Below are 10,727 nucleotides of genomic sequence, written 5' to 3'. Positions count from 1 at the left end.
TGTTACTTCTATGCAAGATTTTATTGAGTATATAATGAAGCAGCAAACACAATATCCCTTTTAACCATAGAGGAAGCTTCTTCCATTTTCTGATAAAGAACAGGATCTCCTATAATTCTGGCAGCATTCCTTACATCTCGTAATGTTTCATTAAGTCTCTGTATACATCTCACAATTATTCCTTCTTGTACATCTGTTAAGTTTGTTATCTCAGAAAAGGGCTGAAAAATAGATAAAAAGTCATTGGGGTTATGACAAAGCCTGAAATTCAACAAAATGTTTGAGGTCATAGTAAATCACTGAAATCAGTCTGTATTCCATTGTTTGTTTGTTGTCTTTGTTTGTTTGTTGTCTTTGTTAGTTTGTATGAAAATATAATCTTGGCGGTATTTTGATTTAGAGGAACTTCAATGAAATTTACCTTTAATATAAAAAGAAGTAGTTATTCATGAAATATCATGATTATCAAGTACAGGTACATGTACCACAAAATAATTTTACATTTTTCAAAAATCTTAAATGTATATAAATAGAGAATAATACATGGCAAAATCCGTATCATATGTCGTATCATCCCGAGACATCAATATCAGCCCAAGGGCCTTTAGGCCCGAGGGATGATATTGGTCGAGGGTGATACGGCATGTGATACGGATTTTGCCATGTATTATACGCTTTATCATATATTTCAACAGAACAGTATTATATTATATGAACTGTTTTCTGATCCCGATAGATTAGCACTGGGTTACCTTCAGTTCTGCTTTTGTCTTGGTTCAAAGCCTTAAAATAACTGCTTATACAAAGCACCTGGGTTACCTTACCATTTGCCTGCTGCTGTTTTAAAAATATTTTGTTTATTATTGTATTTATTTGAGTGTTTTGTATTTTTTATAGTTGCATTTAGTGTGCCAAAAAATATGCAAACTTGATGTTCGTGACGTCACATACAATATGAAAACTTGACGTTCGTGACGTTACATACCAAACAATGACGTCATTAAAGAAAATGACCTATTTTGAGGAAATTTTTTCTTAAGCAAAAAAAAAAACAAAAAACTTTATGTAAAAAAAAAAAAAAAAAAAAAAAAAAGGTATGCGATACGGGTTTTACCATGCGATACGGGGTATGCGATACGGGTTTAGCTATGCGATACGGGGTATGCGATACAGGGTAGGTGATACAGACTGGAAAAACAACCTTTATTAGATATACAAAATAGCTGTATTTTGTACTAAATATATGATAAATTGATATAATACATGTATCTATACTTAGTATACATTTTTGGAGGGTAATGCATCCATGCATTACTACTTTCACATGGTCTCTAGTTGAGTTTTCACCTTATTTCTTTTAATTGGTTGATAATGAACACGAACTCAAGTGCTTCTAGAATGAAAATAAAGGACATTTTAGTCCATAAAGTGTTGTGTATCTGGATGGTAACTTTTCTATCTATCAACATAACAGTTTAATAGACCTGAAGCGGTTTAAATTATTTACCAATCCTCTTGCCCATTCAAAAACAACTTCCATCAAATTAAATTTGAATTCTTCTTCGTAATCTATAGGAGCTTGTATTCCAAACTGTCTCTGGAGAGAGTCAATCTTCCTGGCTATACCAAGGATCTTTTCTTTCCCCTACAAATAATCTTATTTCATAAATGTTAAGCATGTATTATTAAAATTTTAAATATTAAAAGTATTGCCATCAATAGGAATCCTCATTACCAAACAGAAGTGGTAGATAAGTAGAATCATTCATGATTTTACACTAGTAACTCTGGAGCCCTTTATAGCTTGGTGTTTGGTGAGAGCCAAGGCTTTGTGTTGAAGTCTGAACATTAAACTATAATGGTTAACTTTTTTAAATTGTTATTTGGATGGAGAGTTGTCTCATTGGCACTCACACCACATCTTTTATATCTATACATGATTTCACCAACTGAAATGCTTACAAATTTATGGATATATACCTACAATATTCTTTAATAGGCATGTTCTAAGGGTAAAAGTGAGAACTGTTGATTCATTATTATTCGTTGGATACCAACGTTTTGGCATATCATGGATACAGTTGAACCATGAAAGTAAATGTTCACTTAATTTCAAATTTTCCAAAGGTTAACTGTTTCATTTGATTTCTTAATCCAATAGATGAGGGTCTGGATGGGGGGTCTGTTATTCTGTAAACATTTAATTTTCACCCCCTTTTCTCTAATCTTCAAAAAATTAGCCCATTTTTTCTCTAATCTTCAAAAATTTAGACCACGCATTTCTCTAATCTTCTTTTTTTTTTTGCCGTTAATTCTCTAATCTTCATTTTTTAAGGGCATTATTCTTTACCTAATCATTTAACCCCATCCAAACCATCATAGATGTAATCTGCAGGGATACAACCAATCCAATCCAATCTCACCTGTACAACGGTATCAATAAGTTTTGGTTCAGAGGCTCTCACCTGTACAAGGGTATCAATAAGTTTTGGTTCAGAGGATCTCACCTGTACAAGGGTATCAATAAGTTTTGGTTCAGAGGCTCTCACCTGTACAACGGTATCAATAAGTTTTGGTTCAGAGGCTCTCACCTGTACAAGGGTATCAATAAGTTTTGGTTCAGAGGATCTCACCTGTACAAGGGTATCATTAAATTTTGGTTCAGAGGCTCTCACCTGTACAAGGGTATCAATAAGTTTTGGTTCAGAGGCTCTCACCTGTACAAGGGTATCAATAAGTTTTGGTTCAGAGGCTCTCACCTATACAAGGGTATCAATAAATTTTGGTTCAGAGGATCTCACCTGTACAAGGGTATCAATAAGTTTTGGTTCAGAGGCTCTCTTCTGTTCAAACACAACACATGACATTAATGCAGCAATCTCTGTGGGATGTAACTCAGTCAATGCATTCTCAAATACTAGTTCTGTTATCATCAGTTCGTGTGTACTGATCTCACAAGCTACACGACCTTTCAACTGAACTGCATTATGCTCATCTATGTAGTTCAAAGATTTAAGCACCTGAAAAGAAAAAATCTCAATTCAAATTCAAATATATTTTAATACATTAATTTAGTTGAACTTGGCAAAAGATTGTTTATATGCAACCAGTTTCCTGGTTTTTATTAGTGAGTATTCATTTTAATAGGTTTTTTTGCATGTAGGAAAGTAATGTAATTTTCAGGAAGAAGTACAAGGGTTACAAGCATGGGGAAACTAAGACTGGACATTATGAATAATTCTGGCCAACTTGTTAAGATATAAAACTATTGAGTTCAATAGTTTACCATTTCTAAGTTCTATTTTTAATTTACAATTTCATAGGTTAGTAGTTATAACATACCTCAATTCTTTGTTGATATTCTGGAAGCAGCATCAAACTTTCATCTGACAGTAAATATTTGAGATGTCTGTATTTAGTCCTTAATTCCATGTTACTGCTGTGTTCATCAAACTAAAAATAGATGGAATTTGTAACTTTCAATGTTTTTAAACTCTGTGTGTAGATGCTAAATTTTCACTCATTCTATTTGATTCAGTCACAAGTTACCTTCTAAACACGACTTAGGGTAAATCAGAGAACTGTGGTTAATTTTTTCAGTAGGTAGCATTTTTGTAATGAATGGAAGAAAATTGTATATTTTTGAATACTTGATTTTGCCAAAGTTTGCCAAAATTTGTCTATAAGGAATATTGATTTTTTCACACATATAATTTGTGGTTCATAAATATCCACAGAACCTATGAATATTGTCTCTTTGTCACATTCCTCATTTCCATTCTCAATTTTACATTTGTAACCAACAAATAATGAAGAATCCTCAAGTAAATGTAATTTTGACTTCCACCAAACACTTAAAATTGATAATGGAAATTACTTATTCGTATCCCCACTGCAAAAAAACCCTAATTCTATGTTACTTCTATGCATATCAAGCTCCTGGCGATTGCATTTAAAACCAGATGTGCCTGTACAACATGAATGGCAGGAGGTTCAATGCTAAATTTGCAAAGTTAAAAACATGAATGAGCCCAGACATATGCCAGACCAAAATTTTAAGTTGTTTTAGTTTATATAATAGTGATTTTGTGCTTAAATGAATAAATTTGCTGATGATGGAAGATGTTTGGTATTCTATAAGATCATAAATTATCCAATGTGTACTCTATAGTTTATCTGGAGAAGAAGTTTGGTAACAATGAATTCTGATACCAATACAGTAAATAAAGTAATTTTGATTGCATTTATTTTTGTGATATCTGCCCAACAGACATGAATGAAAAATCAGTTTTTGCAACTTTAAGAAATGCTGCATACAAGTTATGCTGTCAAAATGTAAGTTCTTTTTTTAGAACTTATCCTGAAACAATTTTAACAATAACAAATCTACACATCTACAGTATTTAAGTGTCTACTCTGTAGCATATATATGTATATTTTTTTAAATATGTCTGCACAAGTGGCAACTTTTCATCAGATCCATTCATTGGATCACCAGTGAAGTGATACATGGGCCACAGCTGAAAAAACATTTTATATTCATAGCTACTCTAAATATCATTACAGTCAATTTTTTGTTCTTCCCTCCCCTGGATTTGAACTCATGCTAATTGGAAATCGAGACAACAACACATGCACTGTGTCCAGCGCTCTAGACCACTAGGACACATATATTTTTATATATACTGTGGATTCATTTTTATTCGTGGTATACCAATTTTCGTGGGTTTCGTGGGTCACAGCGAACCACGAATTTAAGAATTCAACGAAGAATAATCCCGATAAATGTTTATGGAGTCGGATGTTTATTTCCGGTTATCATGGTTATGTTATGCAGTTCTAGTATAGTGTTGAATAGCGATAAACATTGTAACGTAACACGTGTTTTTTATTGAAAGAAGATACAAGTATTTTAATCAAATCAATAATAAATATATCGAATATCAGTAATAATTTACTTTTAAAATTGATTAAAACTGTTCATGGAAAATAACTGCAAGTTGTTAATTACTGTGTCATAGTTAAGTTTACTAGTGTTTGAAAATCAATAGGATTAAATACGGGGATATTGCCCCTAGGTAATATTGTTTATGACAGGAACATTTATTTTCACATCTTTTACTTATATGACTGTTTATTATATCGTGATTAGGGAAATGAGCTTTCAATTATAAAGTTTTGATTGTCCTATATAATTCCAACAAGCATTTATAAATTGTAAAACAAACAAATAATTAGTTGTCTTTGTCCATTATTGTAATAGAAGTTTTCAATGAACACTTTAACCTAAAATGACCAAGCGAGGATTTTGACAGTTCAAAACTTTTTCAATGAATTCCTTCTTTTTTGTTTGTTTTATTATTGATAAAACCAATGAAGTTATATGATCTCTTAAATCAAAAAGAAATCCACGAATTACGTATCTTATTTTATTTTTTTTTTTGTAATCAGCGATCCACGAATTTACGTATACCACGAAACGTCTTTTTTTCTCTATCCACGAAAATTGATACCCACGAAAATAAATGAATCCACAGTATAAGAAAATTAATAAAAGATACATCACTTTTACTAGTACTTTCACTGCTTTCACAAATCTTCAGGTAATGTGACTTGTATACATAAGTATAATACAAATCAATTGAATAATGTTAATATATATATATCTGAGGTTGTAGAGTAGAAAAAGATTTGAATGACACTTACATGTTCTTGAAATCTAGGACAGTTTATACATTGAAATGATGTAAATGTCTGCTCCATAGCCTGTATAGATCTAAACTGTTCTACTAATTCAATGTCTCGGATATGTAAATCTTTAACAGGGTCCAGTCCTGGTAGGCCGTCAGAATTAGTTTCTGTTAAACGTAATAATTCTTGTGTTGCTATAGAAACTGATTGGCCAGGAGGATCATCTCTAAAAAAAAAAAAAAAAAGTTGAAGAACAATGAAAAAATTTCAATTCTACACAGAAAGGAAACCAGGATATAGAATACAACATCTAAATAGTAATATAAGCACTCCTATTGAAGGTAATCAAGAAATAATTACAAAAAATGAAACTCTTATAATTTCAAAATGTGAGTGATTGTTTGTAGTATTTTCATGGTAAAACCAGATTTCTGGCTTCAAGTTAAAGTTGAAAAAGCTTGTAAATGATTCTAAAACACTTCAAGAGTGTTAAAAGAAGACGTTTCTTGCTTATCAATATTCTATAAATCTCTTCTGTCTAGCTTTTATTTTTTTGTGGACCATAAAAGCCCAAATTAAGTATTATTCATGGCGAACAAATATTTTTCATGTATTTTGTGGTACAAATGTATAGATAAACAATTAATTTGAATGTCTAACAAAGGATACATTTTTAAAGGCTTCTAGGCAAAATTTGACAAAACAAAGCAAATCCACTATCCACTAATGTATAATATACAAAAGATTCCACAGTATTCGATGATAGGCAAATAAACTCATAAAGTTTAGCAGTGTTAAACTTACTTAAATCTAGGCTGTTGTCTTTTCTTTAAATCATTAATTATTTTATCTGCATCAACTCTTATGGTCTTGGTAGTAACAATGCTAACATTTGCAGCTTTCACTTGTACTAACTCATGCCAGCATGGACTTTCAGGTATAAATAGTGTAGTTCCCAACACTGGAGAAATCTTATCATATTTAGTTAGATCTTCTTTAGATAGAGTTACTCCCCTTTTTTCACATATTGCTAGGCAAGTGAATGCCCTTTCATTGTTTGTACCTACAGATGAGTTCAATACAACAGCAACAACATTTTTGCGTAGGTTGTCATTAATTACAATAACACGTCCAGCTGTAAGTGATTTAATGGCCGCTGGATGAGACAAAACAACGGCCTACAAAATAAACAATCAAATATGAATTGTACAATGAAAGAGAGTAAATAAAGTAAGGTTACAGTATTATACAGTGTTAAATACTACTTTTTATTTTTTCCATAAGTTATTCTTAAAATAATTTTTTTTTTCACAGGAGGTGTGCAAAGGGTCATATTTAGACTGAATTTTTACAAAATCATGTTGTTTTTTTGTCGTATGTGAATGGTTTTAAATATCATGTCTTTCAATTATTATAAAAATTTCTGCTATTTTTAAAGGTTTTAAAAATTGGCATGATCTAATACATGTAATTTTTTAGAAGGCAAACAAGAATGTGTCCCATGTACACAGATGCCCCATCCGCATTATCATTTTCTATGTTCATTGGACCATGAAATTGGGATAAAATCTCTAATTTGGCATTAAAAGTAGGACGGTCATTTCATAGGGAACATGATTAAGTTTCAACTTCATAAAAAAACTACCTAGACCCAAAACTTTAACCTGAAGCGGGACGGACGGACGCACGGACAGATGGATGGACGGACAGACAGACGAACGAAATGACTGAAGTACAGACCAGAAAATATAATGCCCATAAATGGGGCATAAAAACAATTTCTTAAATAATTTTGAGTGAAAAGTATTAAAGATAAACAAGCAATACTGTGGTAAATCATTAAGTTGGTATAAAGGAATGTCATAGAGATTGAAATATTTTAAACTAAAATTATTTTTTAAATGCTAAGATCCATTTACTTTTATGCTAAATAACACTGTAGTATACTTTTAAAATGCAAAATGGAAGTGCAGGCTTCCTCATGTATATCACAATATCATAGGAACTATATGCAAATAAATTTCCACTGCCTTACCTGTATTTTTTTCTTGAGCTGGTGATAATCTTTACAAGTTTGGTAATACATTTCCAAGTCTATAGAACACATATAACACTCTATATCTTTTACTTTAGCTATTTCTTTATACAGTTTATCCATGTCCTCTTTATGTTTGACTTTATCCTTCTGCGAATGAAACTCAGAAAAACTTCTTTTAATCATGTCCTCAACTTTCAGCTGTTCAACTCTAAGTAGATTTAGTATCATAGAATATGTCAGTCGGAACTGAGATTCTAGTTTGGTTGGTTTTCCCTAAAATAAATCATAATAAGGAACTTTACTGTGGATTTTTAATCATTCTTTGGGTATTAATTTTCGTAGATTTTGAGTAGATATTTGTGACCATAGAAAATAAGAAGATGTGGTATGATTGGAAATGAAACAAGATTAAAACAAGAATGTGTCCACAGTACACGGATGCCCCACTCGCACTATCATTTTCTATGTTTAAAGGACTGTGAAATTGGAATAAATTCTCTAATTTGGCATTAAAATTAGAATGATCTTATCAAAGGGAACATGTATACTAAGTTTCAAGTTGATTGGACTTCTACTTTATCAAAAACTACCTTGACCAAAAACTTTAACCTGAAATTTGCACTATCATTTTCTATGTTCAGTGAACCGTAAAATTGGGGTCAAAACTCTAATTTGGCATTTAAATTAGAAAGATCATATCATAGGGCACATGTATACTAAGTTTCAAGTTGATTGGACTTCAACTTCATCAAAAACTACCTTGACCAAAAACTTTAACCTGAAATTTGCACTATCATTTTCTATGTTCAGTGAACCGTAAAATTGGGGTCAAAACTCTAATTTGGCATTTAAATTAGAAAGATCATATCATAGGGCACATATATACTAAGTTTCAAGTTGATTGGACTTCAACTTCATCAAAAACTACCTTGACCAAAAACTTTAACCTGAAGCCAAAAACTTTAACCTGAAATTTGCACTATCATTTTCTATGTTCAGTGAACCGTAAATTGGGGTCAAAACTCTAATTTGGCATTAAAATTAGAAAGATCATATCATAGGGCACATGTATACTAAGTTTCAAGTTGATTGGACTTCAACTTCATCAAAAACTACCTTGACCAAAAACTTTAACCTGAAGCCAAAAACTTTATCCTGAAATTTGCACTATCATTTTCTATGTTCAGTGAACCGTAAAATTGGGGTCAAAACTCTAATTTGGCATTAAAATTAGAAAGATCATATCATAGGGAACATGTATACTAAGTTTGAAGTCGATTGGACTTAAACTTCATCAAAAACTACCTTGACCAAAAACTTTAACCTGAAGCGGGACAGACGGACGGACGAACGAACAGACGGACGGACGAACAGACAGACGGACGCACAGACCAGAAAACATAATGCCCCTCTACTATCGTAGGTGGGGCATAAAAAGAAAGATAAAAGCCATTATACTTATAGGTCACCATATGTCTTTGATAAAAGCCATTATACTTATAGGTCACCATATGTCCTTGATAAAAGCCATTATACTTATAGGTCACCTTATGTCCTTGATAAAAGCCATTATACTTATAGGTCACCATATGTCCTTGATAAAAGCCATTATACTTATAGGTCACCATATGTCCTTGATAAAAGCCATTATACTTATAGGTCACCATATGTCCTTGATAAAAGCCATTATACTTATAGGTCACCATATGTCCTTGATAAAAGCCATTATACTTATAGGTCACCATATGTCCTTGATAAAAGCCATTATACTTATAGGTCACCATATGTCCTTGATAAAAGCCATTATACTTATAGGTCAACATATGTCCTTGATAAAAGCCATTATACTTATAGGTCACCATATGTCCTTGATAAAAGCCATTATACTTATAGGTCACCATATGTCCTTGATAAAAGCCATACTTATAGGTCACCATTATGTCCTTGATAAAAGCCATTATACTTATAGGTCACCATATGTCCTTGATAAAAGCCATTATACTTGTAGGTCACCATATGTCCTTGATAAAAGCCATTATACTTATAGGTCACCATATGTCCTTGATAAAAACCATTATACTTATAGGTCACCATATGTCCTTGATAAAAGCCATTATACTTATAGGTCAACATATGTCCTTGATAAAAGCCATTATACTTATAGGTCACCATATGTCCTTGTGTTTTGCTACAGAAACACAAAACATGTTGTACTTATGAACCAAAAAACAAAGGAAACACTATCTTTCAGATTCATAGAAATTATTAAATGTTAATAAAGTTCCCTCTCTGAATGTGGAGGAGTTATAGATAATTGGTGGACAGACTAATGCATAGAAAAACATTGGATAAATAGCCAATATACACCCATTATGATTCTGTTATAAAGCTGGCTAAAGGTCTCATATTTACTCACCAACATCATCTTCTGTAGATCTGACACCACTGGAATATCTCCTTTACAGAGCTTTATAACAGATTAACTCACCAACATCATCTTCTGTAGATCTGACACCACAGGAACATCTCCTTTACAGAGCATTATAACAAATTAACTCATCAACATCATCTTCTGTAGATCTGACACCACTGGAATATCTCCTTTACAGAGCTTTATAACAGATTAACTCACCAACATCATCTTTTATAGATCTGACACCACTGGAATATCTCCTTTACAGAGCATTATAACAGTTTAACTCACCAACATCATCTTCTGTAGATCTGACACCACTGGAATATCTCCTTTACAGAGCATTATAACAGATTAACTCACAAGCATTATCTTCTGTAGATCTGACACCACTGGAGTATCTCCTTTACAGAGCATTATAACAGATTAACTCACCAACATCATCTTCTGTAGATCTGACACCACTGGGATATCTCCTTTACAGAGCATTATAACAGATTAACTCACCAACATCATCTTCTGTAGATCTGACACCACTGGAATATCTCCTTTACAGAGCATTATAACAGATTAACTCACCAACAT

General features: G+C 32.2%; 1 protein-coding gene across 4 annotated transcripts in view; it reads right to left on the bottom strand.

The window, feature by feature from the left end:
- Positions 1-10,727, bottom strand: part of LOC143063265 (superkiller complex protein 2-like) — a 30,531-nt gene continuing 19,804 nt past the window's right edge. For all 4 annotated transcript variants that reach the window (XM_076235308.1, XM_076235309.1, XM_076235307.1 and 1 more), the window contains exons 18-24: positions 7,727-8,002; positions 6,496-6,869; positions 5,707-5,917; positions 3,343-3,453; positions 2,802-3,020; positions 1,508-1,645; positions 1-221 (exon numbers count right to left, since the gene is read on the bottom strand). In XM_076235308.1, the coding sequence (XP_076091423.1) occupies positions 21-221; positions 1,508-1,645; positions 2,802-3,020; positions 3,343-3,453; positions 5,707-5,917; positions 6,496-6,869; positions 7,727-8,002 (1,530 nt within the window). In that variant the 3' untranslated portion in view covers positions 1-20. The remainder of the gene's footprint in view (positions 222-1,507; positions 1,646-2,801; positions 3,021-3,342; positions 3,454-5,706; positions 5,918-6,495; positions 6,870-7,726; positions 8,003-10,727) is intronic.

The sequence above is a fragment of the Mytilus galloprovincialis genome, chromosome 2, assembly GCF_965363235.1.
Source record: "Mytilus galloprovincialis chromosome 2, xbMytGall1.hap1.1, whole genome shotgun sequence".
In the NCBI taxonomy this organism is placed as follows: domain Eukaryota; kingdom Metazoa; phylum Mollusca; class Bivalvia; order Mytilida; family Mytilidae; genus Mytilus; species Mytilus galloprovincialis.
Note: the sequence above shows the minus strand (reverse complement) of the source record. Positions and strands in the feature narration are given on the sequence as shown.